The sequence below is a fragment of the Notamacropus eugenii genome, chromosome 1 (genome assembly GCF_028372415.1).
Source record: "Notamacropus eugenii isolate mMacEug1 chromosome 1, mMacEug1.pri_v2, whole genome shotgun sequence".
Lineage (NCBI taxonomy): Eukaryota > Metazoa > Chordata > Mammalia > Diprotodontia > Macropodidae > Notamacropus > Notamacropus eugenii.
In genome coordinates this window covers 484,618,148-484,636,764 of record NC_092872.1, presented here as the reverse complement: position 1 = coordinate 484,636,764, position 18,617 = coordinate 484,618,148, and the positions used below count along the sequence as shown (strand labels likewise).

Sequence of the window (18,617 nt, the reverse complement as noted above, 5' to 3'; positions counted from 1 at the left end):
GTTGGAAACATAGTTTAGGGCAGCTAGGTGGTGCAGTGGATTGAATGCTCAGCCTGGTATCAGGAAGACTCACCTTCTTGAGTTCAACTCTGGCCTCAGACACTTACTAGTTGTGTGACCCTGGGCAGGTCACTTAACCCTGTTTGCCTTGGGTTCCTGATCTGTAAAATGGACTGCAGAAGAAAATGGCAAATCACTCTAGTATCTTTGCCAAGAAAACTTCACAAGGGATCATGCAAAGACATGACTGAAAAACTACTGAACAAGTTTGGAAAGGTACTTTGAAGTAGGTTGTGAAGAGCTTTAAATGACTGGAGTTCATTTGATCTTATCAGCAAGAGGGAGCAACTGGAGTTTATTGAATAGGGGAATGACATAGTTAGACCTATGCTTTAGGAAAATCATTTTGGCAGCTCTGTGGATAACTAATTGGAATTGGTAGAGACTTGAGGCAGGTAGACCAATTAGGTGGCTATTGTGATAATCCAGGCACAAGATGATGAAAGTCTGAACAAATATGGTGACTATTGGTAAAGAACTGTAAGGATGGATTCAACAGATATTGTAGAGGTAGAAATGACAAGACTGATCCATGGGCAAAGCCTTGAGGTACACCCCAGCATGAGGAGTGAGACATGGATGCTAGTCCTGCAAATGAGAGTCAGAATAATTGGCCCGACAGGTAGCAGGAGAACAATGATAAATCAGTGTTGTCAAAACCAAAGGGGGAAAGGACATTTACAAGGTGGGGCAGGAGAGGAAGGAGTCAACAGTGTCCCATGTTGCAGAGTAGTCAAGGAGTCATTGGTCATTGGATTGCACGATCAAGAGATTTTAAAATTAGATTTGGTCCAACATTCTAGACTGTCGAGATGTTTTGAATCCTAACTCATGTCAAATGTGTTAGCTATCTCTCTTGGTTTTGTGCTACCTGTAGATTTGATAAGGATGCTATCTGTGCCTTTGTCCAAGTCATTGTTAAAGATGTAAAAAGCAGGAGGACCAAGCACACATCTGTCTGATTCTTTATTGGAGACATCCTTCCAAGTGTATATCAAACCACTCAGAACTACACACTGAGCCTAGGCATTCAACCAGTGCTAAAGCAACCTAATTGTGTTATCATTTAGCCAGCATCTTTTCCATAAATGAAGCATGAGAATCTGTCCTTCAGATTTGCTAATTTTAGAACATTATGATAGAAAGCTCAAATTAATGAATTTGGAATGGAAATTTTTATTGTGCATTTAGGATGTCCAAGTTACTGTCCCAGTTGTGTTTCTTGTCTGTTCCTATCTAATATTGTCACAAACTTTTGTGGAACCTTTGGAGTTTCTTCTCTGTTACAGATTTAGGATTATAGAATTTAGAGACCATCTAGGCAAACTTCGTCATTTTACAGATGACGTAACTAAGGCCCAAGTAGGTAGGATTTGCCCACAGTCATACAGGTAATAAGTAACAGAGTCAGGTTTTGAACTCAGGTTCTCTAACTCCAAATCTAGTGGATTTGCTTCCATCATACTGCTGCTTCTTATTTGTAGAGAGGTTCTGTATTTACATCAACTTTTGTTCTCACCCATAAGCAAAATTTTAGTTCTTTTTAGCAATTATTGTGTAAGGAGAGACACTTTGATTCCACAATTCTGTCCTGACTCTGATCCACACCTGCACATTCATGTCCCCACTCCTTCTTGATGGGCTCAGTGAACTTCCTTCTCCTATGTGCACTTCTCTCTCTGTCTCCCCATGCCTTTCCATGTGTCTCTGTCCTCTCTCTGTGTCTTTCTTGTCTGATACTCTGTTTCTGTCCTGTTTCTGTGTCATTATTGTCCTTTATACGTCATTTCAGAGTCAAATTGTAATTGTCTGATGCCAGTGTTGGGGCCATCTACATTTTCCACGTTCCTATATTAATCCCATTTAATGTGAGTTTTTTGGAAGACAATGTAAATACAAATGGAGGGGGAAATTAGTAGTAAATGCTAATCTGTTCTTGAGCTGTGTCCAGTGTAGAACCAAGGAGAATAATTCTGTCATCCCTGGTAATAGTTTCTTCTCAAAAACCCAAAACAAAACAAACAAACTGAAAAACCCCTAACACAATCATTCTTGGTGAAGTACTCTTTGATTTGTGGCATTTTAGAAACAGAAAAACCTCCACGTTCTGTGTTTGGGTTGGTTTGTTGAAGAAGGTGAACATAGGAAATTTTTTTCTCATTACAGTTTTTTTTTAAATTTTTATTTTCAGTTCCAAATTCTCTCTTTCTACCCGCTGAGAAGGCAAGAAATACCATATCCATCATACATATGAAGTCATGCAAAATATATTTCCTATACATATATATATATAAATAAATCAGTGATGACTATATATTTTCTATAGAAAATTTTACAGGGATAATAGATAAAGTTAGCATTTGGTCTCTAAAGGGAATATGGACAGATTTAAGACATTTATCTAAGGAGACTATTCCTGTTCTAGATGTTATTACCCTGACCAGAAAGTCCAGGTACTGAGGAAATGTTATTATGTACAAAACCTAGCATATCAAAATAACTATTTATTAAACTTGCTGTCTGCTTTTTGGAGAGTGAGATAATGAACCTCTCCATTACAAAAATTATTGTAGTTCACATTTTGTAGCACTTTAAGGTTTACAACAACACTGAGATAGGTAGAATAATTGTGAATGTCATCATTTCATTTCATGAGTAAACTGAGGCTTAGAAAAGTTTAGTAGCTTACAGTCACATAGCTGTGTTTAATCTAGGATTTGAACCCAGGTTTTCTACTGCTTGTCCAGGGTCCTTTGTACGACACTCCACCCACCTACTCACCACTCCCACCTTTACACATAGGTCTCTGATAATCAGCATGAGAAACTGCAACCAGGTAAGGAGTTGCCTGGTGGATGATGGCGAAAAGGGACTTTTGCTTTCAGAAATCCTGCACGCTCCTAGGTCTGTAGAAGAAGTGTGCTTGTGTTTGCTGCACACATGGGAGAGCCAGGCAGCAGGATGCTAGGATGGCTGATGAATCATGGAGAAGATTCAGAAAGGCAGGCTGAGGCTCCCAGCAGCAAGGGCCATCACAACAAATTGCCGCCTGCCTTCATAAACGGAGCATTGTGGAGCTAATCCTGACAATTTAATTTAGCATATAGGGCAAAAGACAGGTGCACTGGGCCTCTGCCTCTTCTGTCTAAATGCTGATAACTTTGCTTCCACATCCTTTTGACTTCTTTGTATTTGCCAACTTCTTAACTTTTCTTCCTCCTCCCCTGTAAATGTGTTTCTAATGAAAGTCGTCACTGATTTATTAAAATGTAAATGCTTCATCAAAACATGTATTTCTTAGATCAGGCACCAGACAGTTCTCTGAATTTATTTATTTATCTCTTTTCATGGGAAGGTGGGGATGATCCAGATCTGTGGCTAGAACCATAAATAATCAGAGCAGATTCTCTTTGTTCCTCAAAAGAAAAGATTTCTTAGAAATAGGAAGGAGGGCCCTTTAAACTGTAAATCACTCAGGTTCACTCTCAAATTCCACTCAACTGAAGGAATTTGGACTCCTAAAATTAGCCACATTCAAGCCAATGGTCCAGAAATCTTTCCTACCCAGAAAAATCAGTGACCCATCATATTTAGAAAAACTGTACACTTGACCCTGTCAGCCACTTGGTCACAGTTTTGGAGGGTTTTGATTACCTATCTCTCCACTTTCCCATCGCCTCCCCCCTTATTCCCTACTCCCAGCTTCTCTTCAAAATTTGACTACGCTTTCTGCTTCTATTACATTTGTATCTTTCCTTTCTCTTCTGAAGGGGGAAAAAGCCAAGAATGGAAGCATGTGTCAGAGAGAGAACTTGGCTTCTGCTCTTTTATTTCTTCAGCATTCCAAGGGTAATGTGGAGGCAGCTTCGACAGGCTTTGCATCATTTCTTTCTCATGTGAGGGTGTCCTTAGTGACTTATTTTTTAAAAATGGCTTCTCCATGAAGTTATCAACATATCACCCATGTGCCCTGGATGCCTTTGCCCGTTCTCACTCCCCTCTCTGACTCTTCCTGCTGTAAACTCTGTTGAGTTGTGAGCTGGCAGTACGCCGAGGGAGACAGAAGAGTGTGTATAGGAAGGGGTGGAGGTTGTTGAGGGAAAGAGATGACACATTTCAGGCAAATCACTGTCAAAGAGCTGACGTTTTCATTCATAGCTGTGTCAGAGTAACCTTTGGGGGGAAAGGGGGAGACTTGTCTTCTTTCACATAAGAGGTTGCCATTCATGTTTTAATTTGCTGTTATATTTTTTCAAAAAAAAACAACACAAAAAATCAGTTGTCTTTTTATGATTCATTTTCCTCCCCCAGAACCCGTCTCTTCTTGTCTCTTTCTTGCTGGGAAAGGAGTTTTCTCCAACTCTTTATTTCGTGCTTGGTATAAGTGTAAAGAAAGATAGGTTCATAGACTTTCGAGCCTGAAGGGACTTTGGAGATTATTCAGGCCAGCATCATTATAAGGAGAAAGAAACTGAGGCTCAGAGAAGCGAGGCGACTGTCCCAGCTAGTTAGCAACAACACCGTGTACTCGCTATTCCTGCCTTGTGTATTCAGAGACTGTGACCAGCCTGAAGAGTTGGCTGAAATCTCAACTTTCTGAACCAGACTTTGCACTGATTGGCAAGCCTAACTGTGCTACCTTGTTTCTGAAGTAGAGCCCAGCAAAATATTTTTTTTTCCCTGATAAGGCTCATTTTAGATATTTGCCCACAACTCCTGCCATCTTTTCAGTTATGCCCAAGGACTAATGAGATAGTTTGACTTTTGATCTGCCTAATAACTGAAAGGACAGGAGCAGTGGTTACATTATGCGACAGAATAAGGACATTTTATGTAGTTTTATATAAGTGGAGCCTTTGGCAGTCTTGCAATCTCAAGTTTTTGGTGCTTCCTCAGTAATGATCCTTTCCAGACTATCAACATGATAATAGACAACTGTATTCCTGTGTTCCCAGTGAAACACAACCACTTCCAGAGCACAGGGAGACTTGAAAGCTCTCTGTAATGTCTCTATGGTCCCATTGCTTTCCACTTAAGCCAACATGGGACCAGTAAATATTTATTTCATGTCAGAGAGTTGTTGGGAAGTAATGAAATAATCCCTAAAGCTCAAATGCTGTTTTAGATTTTAGATTAGCTAAGGAGACATAGTGTTTTCCTGTAATTCTGCCTCGGATATCAAACCACGTATTAGCACAGTGGGTCCTTCTCCTTCTGGAATTCATAAAAGTTTAGCAAAATATCCACTTTTCTCTTTTCTTGAGTTTGAGTGCCTTGAATTAGGGCATTTTTATGCCATAAGTTGTCTTTTTGGAAAGAGAGAAAATTCAGTCTGAGATATCTTTCTTGTTTCAGTGTATCCGAGGTGAAGATGGAGGATATTTTATCTGTTTTGGCAATGGATGATCATTTTAAAGGAAGACGATGGGGGAACAAGGTGAGTTTTCTTGTTGAGATTGGTTAGTATATTTATTGCTAGCGAGTATGACCTGTTTCCTGATTTGGGGTAATGTTATTGATATTAAGGGTTAGCAGTTGCCTGTATTAAGTTAAACCTGTATTCTAAGAGCCATGCAAATTAGATGGGGCCGGATTAGATGGAGCATTGATTTTCTCCCCTCCTCACCACCCCCTCTTTGGTTCTGGACATGTTTGCTGGTCTCATCCAGTTAATGGGCTACAGTCCATACTGGAAGCATGCCATACAACAGCAGGCAGAGTTACCAGAAAGGAGGTCCAGGCCAGAATGAATTTGGAGGCAGAAGTATATGCTCAACCCTGGTGGTCCCTCTCCAGATTATCAGCAAGGACAACTGACTCCAGTCCTTCATCCAAGACAGCAGGAAAAAAAAATATCTCCATGTCTCCTTTCAGACCCACTCATTTCATCCATTTTTTAATGTGTGTGTACTATACACAGAGGAAGAGTAAAGTTGCATTCATTAAGAAGAAAAATCTTTATTATCTGTGCAGCTCCATATGGAAGTACTAAGCAGTTGTAGACAGCTCTGAGCATCCTTGTCTCCTCTTTCTATCAGGCTTTTCACCCTGCTGGGCAATAATTTCCACCCCAAACCCCCATACTCTTCAATATGGTATGTACACGCCTATGCATAAACACATTGAGATTCTATCTGTAGTTTTGTCCATGAAATATTAATTATTTGAATTTTAGTACGCAGGTTTAAATATTTTACGTTTGTTTCCTTTTGCCTGGGGATAGACTGGAAAATCAGAGCCAAGTAGAGCAAGCTTAAAAATCCCTTTATTCTTCAGTGTCTTTATTTGGATCTGTCTAAGGTACTGGAGGGTTGACTGATCCTGTTGTAAGTTCTCTTGTTAAAAAGGGCAGTTGAGAAATTGTCTCCACTATATGAAGAATTAAAAACCAACTACCAACCAAGTCAACCTTCTCTGTTTGTTCCTAACTAGGCTGGAGCTCTCTAAACATTAACACAGAATTAACTTCCTTTTAGATTTAAAAAAAGAAAGGACATTTAATTCTATGGAGCTAAAACCTCTCAAAACAAGCAGTATTACACCAAAAGCTCTATGGAACTAACTCATATTTAGATAGCACTTTGAGATTTGCTTGTAAGGCACTTTCTCATAGCCCTGTGAGGCAGGTATAGTACAAAGGTTATTGGCCCTAGTTAACAGATGAAGAAACTAAGACTTTAAAGATCAAGTAACTTGCTGATGACCACGTCTGAAGCAGCACTAAAACTATCTTACATAAGCCCTAGTGGTTGCCCCTCATTTCAAACAATACTTCTTCGTTTGTTTGTTTTTTAATTCCAGCACAATAAAGAAACCGGGATAATGCTGTGTAGTTGACTATATCACACACAAACACACATGCACATGCACACACGCATGCACATGCACTCATACATACACACTACCAAATGCTATTGCATTTGACCTGTATACAACGATATGTCTTTATACAACTTCTAGCTTTAAAACGGAGCCTGTTTTAAGTTTTGTCTGGCAGGGGAAGTGGGCAGTAGGGGAGGGGTGTTGGTCTACTTTAAACCTATGATTTCATTGGTATGGAGATCTGCCATCTGTAGTCTTAGTTGCCTAGGACCTGGAAGGTGAAGTGACTTGTCCAGGGTCACACAGCCAGAATGTGAAAGTGTCCAGACTTCAGTCCAGCCCTTCCTAGATCTCTCTCCATGATATCATGCCGCCTCTGAAGTTTTAAATCTAAATCTTAATCTTGGTAGCTCTCATATAAATGCTAGAAGGCATTAAAGCACTTTCCTCACAACAGTCTTTTGAGCTGGGTTAGTGCATGGGTTTGTTTGTTTTTTTCTAACCTCATTTTACAGATGAGGAAGCTGGGTCAGTGGTCACACAGGAACCCCAGGAACCTAGAAGCCCTGGAAAGCACACATATTCTTCTCCATCTAGCAAGAGAGGCCATCTCTAAGACACTCTAAGATCTTTTCTTTAGGAAAGTTCACATGCATGATCTGAAATGGTTTTAATGCTAATAATAATTATGCACACATAACATCTTAAAATTTAATAAGTACTTTTATACATGATCTCACAAGAGCCATGGATGTAGGCAGAGCGAGGATCATTATCCCATTTTTCATATTTGAAAACTGAGACTCGGAAGTACAGTTAACTTCCTCCAAGAAACCCAGTTAGTTTGTCAGAACTGGGAAGCCTTCTCATCCTGTTCTGGTGTTTATTGCATGCCACTACGCTGAACCTGAGTTAAGAGTACTTTAGCAACGTAAGGTTCTATTTCACTGGTATGGGCACTCCCTCCCACAGATAGTTCAGCCCCTTCATAGCTCAGTAGACAGCTTTTGAGAGTCACTGTGGCCAGAAAATCCGTCCCCCGTGGTGAAGCTGCTGCTGAGTCTCTCTGAACATAGAGCGAGGCTGGTCTTCCCACTCTGGACATGCTGTCCTTCACCAGGGCTGTATTTGAAACCAATCTACCAGAGCTTGTGGACTGTTGCCTTCGCCTTTGACAACTCAGGGGCATCTCTACATCATGAAGAAACATCGAGGGAGGGCTTTAATGATCATGATACATTTTATTTGGTCCAAACCTGTGTGTTTAGTGGTGGGAGGTAACTCCTAGCATGAATACTCCCTCCCCAGAGCATGCAGAGCACCCATCTGTAACTTATCATCTTAGAGAGTAGCCTGAGGGATGGCACAGCCAGTAGAGTGAGGCACAGGGCTTAACCCTCACTTCCTCTTGACTCCAATCCCCCTAACTACTGTACTGTGTAACCTTTATGATGATGGAAAAATGATGATGGTAACGATGCCTTGCCATCTTGGGTTTCTTTAGCCTGTTAAGAAGATCTTCCCACACATCTCATTTTGGCTTCATGATACTTTGTGAGGTCAGGTCTGTTTCTTTAATATTAAGGGATTTAATTAATTTAATTAATTAATTTAATATCAAGGGATTAATATTCCTATTTCATAGATGAGGAAACTAAAATGCAACATGTACCATGTGAAACCTTAGACTGTTGATTTAGTCACAGGAATAAAATTAAAATTGGAGTGCAATGCATGGAGGCAGCTGGGATTGTAGTGGATAGAGCACAGGGCCCAGGGTCAGAAAGACCTGAGTTCAAATCCAGCCCCAGAATTGTAGCATATATCTGCTTCCGTTTCCTCACCTGTAAAATGAGGATAATAACGTCACTTACCTTGAAGGGTTGTTGTAAGGATTCAGTGAGAATATTTGTAGAAAGAGCTTAGCAGAGATCTTGGCACATAGTAGGCATTATAGAAGTGCTTATTCCCTTCCCTTCCCCTCACCTCTTTTTTGTCAGACTGCACCCAAAAGGAACCCCTCCCCCCAAAAAATTGACCCAAACTTTAGAGGAGATTGGGTCAAATCAGATAAAAGCTTAATATACTTGGATTATAGGTCTGTAGATCAAGGTCTAGAGGCCATATAGCATAACCCCCTCTTTCTGCAGAAGAAACTGAGACTCAGGAAGAGCCACGTAGGAAGGAAGTGTAAGAAGTAGAGTTTGAACCCAAGTCCTCTTGACTCTAGAGTCAATTGTTTACAGCAAACCTAGAACTGGCCTCCTAGTGCGGATAGTCAGTATTCTGCTACTGGCCACCAAACAGTTCTTTCTGGGAAAAATGTTACCCTTCTTTGTACTTTCCAGCTGATCATAATAGAAGGAAGAAAATCAAAATTATCCTGATAAAGGTTTCCTTTTCTCCACAAAGTTAAAGATGGTACCTACATGTTTCTTTGCAGTTTGAGGAACCTGCAAAAGTAACTTTCTTGGCCTCTGTCCTCCAGGAGTGTCAAAGATATATTTTTTTCTCTCTCTGATTTGAGAAGCAATCAGGAGGACTTCCTAGGATTTAGAGGATTTGTTGGACTGCAATAAGGTTCTTGGTATTTCTTGTTTTAAAAAAAAAATTGATGTAGACTGTACCCAAGTGACTCCAAATTAGTTAGTGGCATCACTGAATCCAATTCATTATATCAGGTACTAGATGTCATGTAAGCAGAAATTCCAAGTTAATTTTTTTTGAGATCCCTGATAAATATGCATTTAAAAAAATTTTTAATCTATGTAATCAAAATAGTTAAGCTGATCTGTGTTGATTCACCCTAAGACAATCCTGACCCAGGTGAATAGTGAGAAAAATAGAATAGGTACCATATGCAACTTCTGATCCTACTTTGTGTGGAGAACCTAGTACATACAACTTAACTTGCTTCCCATGATTTACATGGTCTCCTCTGTCTTACGGTGAACTATGCAGACGCATGTGGGCACGATCACTCTGTATTTTACACAGACACACAGAAACCTCATTATGATGCAGCCCTTCTTTACGCAGCTCGATTGAAGTCCATTATAAGTATCCCTTCGGCACACACCTTTTTGGGCTTCTGTGAGAAGTAAGAAAGTGGTGAAGCACCTGTAAAATGTATATTTCATATTTAGGTACATAAAATATATATGGCTACGTCTGGGTGTGTGAATGTTCACCCACCTACAAAGAGAATAAATCTGATCTTTCAACTTTACTGGGAAACGCTCAGAAGGTTCTAGGGACCTTGGGGGGAAAAATCAGCCTAGCAATATGGTGATTAAAGCAAAATCCTTCCATTTTGTTTAAAACTATCTTGGAAGCTGGAAATATTAGGGCATGCTCTTTAAAAAACAAACCCAAACAAAACCCACCACCACAAATTTGTTTCCCCCCCCAAAAAAAATTGTTTGGTCTACCTCTCTTGATCTTTCAATCTAATGGGCTGTGAAATTTCCATCCTTAATAAAAATATGTCCAAAATTGTCTTTGCTACAAGTTTCTTGTTGCTATGAAATGAGTCTTGAAACTTAGCCTAACTTGAGTTTTCCTTTGGCAGTGTAAAATATTAAAATCAGATCACTAGCCTCTTGCTCTCTCCTGTTTGATCTGTGTCTACCCTCTCCAAGATCACTGGGACCTTCCAAACAGAAAGTGTGGCATGCTCAAAGAACCGATAGCGATTTTTCCACCTTAACAACCATTGTCCTCCACTCCATTGGTTACAAGTTAGCTTCATTAACCAATACTGTATCTCAGTGCCTTTGAGGGTGGGGGAGCCAATCCTATGGGGTATTCATATGCCTTCAGGGGTTTGACCCATTCTCATTAAGGGAGCATTTTACCTGTCTGGGGTTTGAGATTATGCAGCATAGCTCTGGCCCCCTCCATTTTCAGTTTAAATTTAAACTGCCCTCCCCAGAAGACAACTCAAAAATGCCTCATTCATTCTCAGGAGGGGCAATTTTAAAATAAAGTATTTCTGGAAGGGGGGGGTGGTGGTAAGTGGGGATGAGAGAAGGAAAGAAAAGCTTTTTCATAAGCACATTTTATTTTTCTGCTATTCATTTTCTTTTGTTTTCTCAGATTTTTACCATTTCAAAACTAAGAACCTAGTTTCTTCTCTTATTTTCTACATATTTCACACATACACACACTCATTTATCTATATGTGTGTATATATATACACACATATACACACACATATGAATACACATATATATACGCATGTGTGTGTATATATATGTGTGTGTATATGTGTGTGTATGTGTATGTATATATATATATATATATATATATATATATATATATATATATATACATATATTTTATTTTATTTTTTTTTTGGCTAGGAAGAAAAGATGCCTCATTTTGAAACCTAAAGGGGGGAATAAGAAAAGCCCTTTGTAATATATTGCCATATTATCACTAAATCCCCTGACAGTTGTGACACAGAAGCAAGTCACCTGTCACTTAAGCTTGAGGTCTCTTTAATTTTCTCCTGGAATTCGCACCAGGCTGTCTTTAATTTGAGGCCTTTATTGGAATTCTGAAACCTTTCTGCCTCCCTGGCTCTCAGATCTATTCTGAGTGCTGTTACAGAATGTATACAATAACCAACAGAGGGATTCGGAGAGGGCTGAAGCTCTGTTTATTTAACACTCTAGAGGGATTTTTGTGCTTATTCGGTCCTGGCTGCCCGGCTTTCAATATCGCTTTGACAACCGTTCTGCCCTTCTCATTAATTTTAAACAGTTAAAACACAGGAAAAAGAGGAAAAAGTTTTCATTATTAAAGTGCTTTACTTTTTAATAACAGAGGATTCTGTCCGCCAGGGGAAAGGGCATCTTCGCTAATTTCACATTCATATTAAAAAACGCTGGGAAGGTGACAGTTGTGCTGCGGGGATGGCTTAGTGAAAAGAGGAGAGGGGAGGGAGTTTGCATTTCACATCAGTTAAGGGGGTAAAAAAAAAATCCTTGTTAATGACAATAGCAAATGTCCACTTTCGTAACACAGTTCCTGCTGACTTTTCTCTTGACATTTTATCGTAGAAAACCCTTAGGGGGACCATGTACCGTGAAATCAGCTACACTGTCATCAGCTAAACAGGTGGCAAGGGATGATTTGACTAAACTAAAAACATTTTCAGATTGTTAAGTCTCTATTAAGTACAGAGAGGTGCATCGATCAGAGGAATCGAGCCTTTTCTTTCATTCCCCCTGTTCTTCCTCTGGCTGTCTTAAGAGTGGAGGGAAATTTGCCTAAGTCTGGGCTTAAGAGCAACCAGCCAAGCATGGAGACTTGGGCCATAAAGTGCAAGTGAGTGATAGCCCACTCTGGATTTATCTTGTGCGCTACACAGAAGGCTGAGGACTTGGTAGCCTATCTCTGTTTCTACGAGCCACGTTCTGCTGGCCTCTCTCCCTTTTGTCTTCATTAAAAGGCATTTCTTTTTGATTTGGAAGGATCTGGAAATGAAACCACCCTCCCCAGGCTGAGGTTATAAAGGAAGGGCGATTCTTCACATGGACTCTTCAAGGAGGAGAATGATAAATTTCAGGTCTATAAAGTTTTGTAGGTTTCTTACCATTTTAATATTATTTCTTATTTGCCATGAAGCTCTTTGGAAGGTCCATGTTCCTTCCTTTAGACCAGATTTGCTGCAGCAACTCAGGACCTGCATAACATACAGTAACAAGTGTTAAGTGGCACAGGGAATTACAGAAACTTGCTATGAAGTTTCCTCTCATAAAAGTAACTTATGAAGCCAAATTATCGACCAACCATTATGGAAGACTTCCCTCCAGAGAAATTGTCAGAGATCTGATTGATAGTTGGAGAAAGGAAAGACACATTAAGACAGAAAGGTACAAAATGCAAGATTCACTTGAAAACACTATTTTCAGTGACACTTTTAAATATCCAAACTGGACCTAGTAAATCCCAAAGTATCACTGATGATCTCTCATTCTGAATGAGAGTGATAAGGGGTCAGAAACACAAAAAATTAAAACCGATTTGCACTCTGCACAAAGCCATCCTCATCTTTGCTTGACTTTAACATCTTTATATTCCTTTTTTTTCCTCTCTAGTAATATTGAAGGGATTACCCCTTTTGGCCCCTAGGTGGTTACTGTGTGATTTTACTGTTATTAAATCTATTATAAACTGCTTCATTATTCCTGACTCCGATTCTGTCTTTCCTTTAATCCTTCCGCCACCCTCCCAGAAATCCCACAGTGTTGGCCCCCAGGAAATCCGAGAGCGAGCCACTGTCTTGCAGACAGCATTTGAAGATTACGTGCATGCCAGCGCGGAGAGGGTCTCCTGGGCAAAGAAAGGTCAGTGGATTTCTTAGGTGATTACTGAATAGATAGGTCAGCAGAGCTCCCACTATACCCCCCACTGAGGTGGGGGGGTAAGGGGTGAGAGGTGGGTAAGAGGCCAACCAGGGGTCTCTGCTCACTAGTGAAAGCCTTCAAGCCCAATAATTCTACTGGGTTTGGAAACAGACACAGGAGGCTTTAAAATGATATTAAATGTTAATTCATCCTTTCACATGTTTTGCACAAATGAGGATTTATCTTGGCTTACAGTAGAAAAAGAGTTTTGACCCAATGACTTGGATCTTAAGGTTAATTTTTTTTTTCCTTTATGTAGCTGTTTTTGTGAAAAGATATGACAAAAGAAACGATTATAGGAGAGGGAAAAGTTATGTCCACCCTTCCAAGAGCAATGGGTAGGAATATTGGACCTAGGCAACTTTAAAGGGGGAGCACTTTAAAAGTTTGAGGGAAATGAGAACAATCCCAGCAAGATCCTACTGGGAAGACCAAAGGCTCTGTGCCCAACTCTTGGAAGTTTTCTGCAGGGTTGAGCATTAATTCAATATGAGGACCCTTGAGTAGAATTTTCAAAGGAGAGAGTGTGCTGGACCTGGTGTCAGGAAAACTTGAGCTAAAATCTGGCCTCAGACACTTACTAGCTGTGTGACCTTGCAAAAGTCACATACTCTGTTTGACTCAGTTTCCTCAACTATAAAATGAAGATAATGATAACACCTCCCCCACACGATTATCATGGAGATCAAATGAGATATTTGTAAAGCATTTAGCATTATGATTTATTATTATTATGACTTTTGAAATCACCCAATTTCTGGTCCAGCCTTTTAGGTTGTTTCTGAGCAAGAGAGTAAAATGTGGTTGAGAAATCAAACCTCTGTCTTTGTCATTGAATCCTTCTGTCACTTAGTGGTGGCATGCCATGTACTTATGACATTTGTTCTGTGGGGTCTGATTCAGAATCCCTGTGGTTCATAGATTCCTAGACCTGAGAGCTGAAAGTACTTTTTAGATCATAGTCATTTGCTACCTTGAGAGCCAACAGATCCATCTAGATGAAAATTACGTTAACAGAGAGGCAATGGATGAACCAAAACAGTGCCTTTCTGATGTCTTCATGACATTGGGCATTTCACTTAATCTCTCCAGCCCTCAGTTTCATCCTTTGTAAAATTAGGACATGAGACCAAATGAAATCTAAATTGTCTTTCAGCTCTGAATCCTGTGATTTCTGTCATATCACACTGTGATCACTCCTTTACAGAGAAATGAGTGCTACAGGGTACTTTGAAGCTCACCACGAGTTTTCCTTACAATGGCCTTACATCATTGGGTGTTATGCATGTTTGGGGGTGGATTGGAAGGCACTAGGAGTGATTGTGCCCTTATCAATGAAGGTGGAAGCAAGTGTGTGGGTTGGGGGATCCTTAATGCTACAGAATCTGCCATGGAAATAATTTACTTCATTTTCTTGCATTTTGGTATTGGTTATGTGGAGCAGGTGTTCCACCAGGACTGCAAAAACTGTAGCAAGAGTGGCATCTCATGTCCGCCCTTCACGCTCTTTCTCTTCCTTCAAGGCCTAGTTTATAGGCCACCTGCTATAAGGAAGCTTCCTTTATGTACCCCTAGCTGAATGTGACCTCTCCTCTAAGACCGTCCGGCAGGATTTGTCTCTCTCACCTTTTCTCCTGGCCCATTATATTGTGTGTTATGCTCACTTGGTGCTAGGCGCACTTTGGAACTGATGGGACCAAAGGAGGCACAGATGTGTCTCCTCATGGAAGATGTCCTTGTTGCAGGGGGTGGCTGCAAATGCATGCCAGTGTCTGGAGCATCAGGAAGTGTTCTTATGGTTATTGTATATTGATGGGCTATTTGAGAGTGCAGCTGGGAACTCTGACCCCAGTAATGTGGGAGGGGAGAGACAGTGATTGTGGGGAGATTGTGTTCTGAGTGTGGCCATGAGAGGGTCAGAGTGAGCAAGTATGCTGACACCTGTGATTAAATTTGGGGAGTTCTGCCTTGGCAATGACATAAATTTCATCAGGTGTGATGCATGTTTGGGGGTGGATTGGAAGGCACGAGGAGTGATTGTGCCCTTATCAATAAAGGTGGAAGCAAGTGTGTGGGGTGGGGGATCTGCCATGCAGCTCTTTGCTCATGGTGTGCATTGGTCTAGGGCTGTGACCTAGTTGCTACTCGCCCAGCACCCAGCACACACTAGGACAGGGTGAGTAATGTTTAAATTATTTAAGATTAGATGTGAGACAGTGTCTGAGTCATGTGCTTCTGGGCCCCTTGTGGTTTCCTTTTTGAATGGGGCATACTGGGAGGCAGGCATGACACTAGGTGACCTAGGACACCAAAGATGAAGCCCTTTATGACTTATTAAGCTAGGTTTGAGGACAAGAACCAGGGTTTGTTTGTTTGTCAGATTTGTGTCTCTCACCCCAAGCAGAATGTGCTACACAAATCATGGTATGCACTGCGTAAAGATGTGTTGAATTAGAGTGAGAGCTGTGGCAAATGAAACTTCAACCTCCATTCCAACAGAGAATGGGATGTGAAATACTCTGTTTTGGAGTTTCTCCTCTTCCTCATGATCATTAAACTCAAAAGCATGAACAAATTGCAGATAATTTTTTTCTTATTTTGAGAACAAAGAATAGGAATCCTATTCCAAAATGTCTGTCTTGGAGCAAAGTAATATACTATTCATTTATTTTCTGATTGATTAACACGCCAGGCTTCTAATAATCTGTGCCCCAAAGCCCTCTTTGGTGGATCTCAGTCTACCAAACTGCATACCCCTTTAAACATGCAGAAACCTAGGAGCATCTAGAGTAGGCTCATTCAGGGTCTGTGAATTAATGTTTTGGGAGAACATACATACCTTTTGCACCCAAAGGGTATTGTCTTCATGACATAACCACCATCATCAAAAGGATTGCAAGTATGATCCTTTCTCTCGAATTGAAATCTGCATATGCAAATTTCCCTACTGACTTGCTTCCATAAACTCCCTTCTTAGTCATGAATAATTAACAAAGCAGCTGGCTTTTGGCTTCATGGCAGAAAATCTGATGGATATAGTGCCAGAGATGCATTTGTTTTCCTTTTGCATTTTTTGACCCAGTCAGTGTTAATAACTAACATTTAATTGCAGTCACTTTCCAGGAAGTTGCCCCTTCTTCCCTCTTCCTACAGCACCTTTTCATTGAGTTAGGGAGAAAGCAAGGAGCTCAGACCTGTGAGTTCTGGAGAACATTTTTCCCCAAGGAAAATTTTTAGAAAATGTTGCTCTTTGTTCACAGCAAAATGTTCCAGTGAGTTGGGGCCTCCACTTTTTTGTGTTCCAGCAATTTCTTATCCCCTCTTAGCCAAGAGTCCTAGAGAGCAGCAGGATAGAATAATTGGGGCATTTATCTCCTTTCGCCCCTTTCCCTTGGTAAATGTCTTATTCACTCAAATTCTCCTCCAGTGTCCTATTGTGGTGTGAGGATGGCTCTTCCACCTGGAGGCATCAAGAGTGTTCTTAGCAACAATGGCAGTGAAAGTCGAGTTTTCCCCATCCCCACTGGGCTAAAAAGGCTTTATTGCCCTAATAGCAGTCTCGCTGTCTTCCGAGCTGCTCACCACCACAAGTCAAGCCACCTCAGATGCAGAATTTTCTTAGCCACACCAGCTCTTGAAGAAGATCTGCCAGGGCACGGAGAGTCTGTAATCTCGCTTGGCAATAGAGAGTACCCAGGCCATCAGAATCAAAGATCTTTGACTCGCAGGTGCTATTAGACCAATTAAGGCACCTTTATTCCTAATCTCAAATAATATCAATAATAGCAAATTTGCATACCGCTTTTAGGCATAGAAAATGCTTTCCTCAATGTAGTCTTGTGAAGTTGCTAATACTGATAGTTTCCCAGTTTTACATAGGAGAAGACTGAAATTCAGAAGGGTTATAATCTGCCTGGAGCTTACAGCTAGTAAGGATCAGAACTGGCATTTGCTCCCTCACCTGACTCCAAGTCAGCACTCTCCATTGCACCACCAAAAGGTGGCTTCTCCACCAAAAGGAGCATTTGTGAGGCCAGGGCTTAAGGAAAGCTGTCATTGAAAAGAACAAAATACACATCGGAAGAATTTTTCAAAGTTGTTTTTCTCCAAATTATTTGCTCCAAAAGACTATGAGGAACGACTGTGAGGACTATGAGGGCCTGCAAAGAGGTTGCTTTTTGCCCAGCCTTTCCCTCAGCCTGCATTCTCCAAAATAACAGGGTTTCAATTTTACTCTTCCTCTACTTTCCTCTTGTGTTTGCCCTCCAGGCCCCAGTCCTTCTGCATATCACAGTCACTGCCAAAGTGAACCATTTCCTGACCCTTGGAAGGTCATGCAAACATCTGCCACTGCCTCTGAAGCTCATGCCCCTCCGAATTAGCTAAACATGGGTGTCCATGCAAGTATGTGAGGATGACCAACTGTCGCTGTCCCCAGTGGAACAGGAGCCTTGAGAACAAGGAGTTTCCATAGTAAAAATATGCAGTGTGAAATGCTGTCTGACCAGTTGTCTAGGGGGAAAACACTTTCTGCCGTTTCCTGGCAAACTCATTATCCCTGTAAAGCTGTGAGTTGGGCACTTGACTCTCCTGGGACCAAGGCTCTCAATCTCAAGCTATTTTGATTGGGGGTAAAGAAGGGAGAAGAATAAGTGTATCCACATTGGTGGAAGTCAGATAACTAATGTTTTTCTCAAGAAGCATGATGCCAAATGTGTCTTTTGTGGTGGCCATGCATGTACTGAATTGTATGCAGTCCTGAGGCAAGAGTATAGAAAATTTGGAGTAATGGACAAAAACAAAATGTCTTTTTTGCTTAACATGGGTCAAAACAAGGGTTATTTTGTTTTGATTTGGTTTGGTTTGGTTTTGCCTGTATTACCTGAATGAGAGTGATTTGATCACATTGCCTCCTGGAAGGAGGGAGGCAACATGATATGGTGAAAGATTAGGACTGGCTGTCAGTGGGTCTAGGATTCGAGCTGGGACCAGCTCTACCATTAGCCAGCTGTGTGACTGTGACAGGAGCCACAAAACTGGGAGATTGGAGTATTGATTGCTAAGATCCTTTCTAGCCTTAATGCCTTATTGTTATTTTATGGTTTTAACATGTGCCTGTGTGTCCAGGGTTCTAGTAATACTGAGTACTCTCCCCCATATTTGTAACCCTATGAGTGTATAGATCATTTGAAATGTTAAAGATTTTCTTTAGAAATGCTAGTCCCCAGTTATTAAAAAAAGGCAGTGGCACAGAATTGAGAGGGGAGTGCAGAAGAGTTGCCTTGGTTATGTCTCATCGATTGGGAAAAGGAGTTCACT

General features: G+C 40.8%; 1 protein-coding gene across 6 annotated transcripts in view; it reads left to right on the top strand.

Annotated features, from left to right (window-relative positions):
• Window positions 1-18,617, top strand: part of DDX31 (DEAD-box helicase 31) — an 87,514-nt gene that overhangs the window by 45,364 nt on the left and 23,533 nt on the right. For all 6 annotated transcript variants that reach the window (XR_011972242.1, XM_072632800.1, XM_072632799.1 and 3 more), the window contains 2 exons: window positions 5,416-5,497; window positions 13,127-13,238. Coding sequence is in view for 5 of the 6 variants with exons in the window: in XM_072632800.1 (XP_072488901.1) it covers window positions 5,416-5,497; window positions 13,127-13,238 (194 nt within the window). In the remaining variant the exon portion in view is untranslated. The remainder of the gene's footprint in view (window positions 1-5,415; window positions 5,498-13,126; window positions 13,239-18,617) is intronic.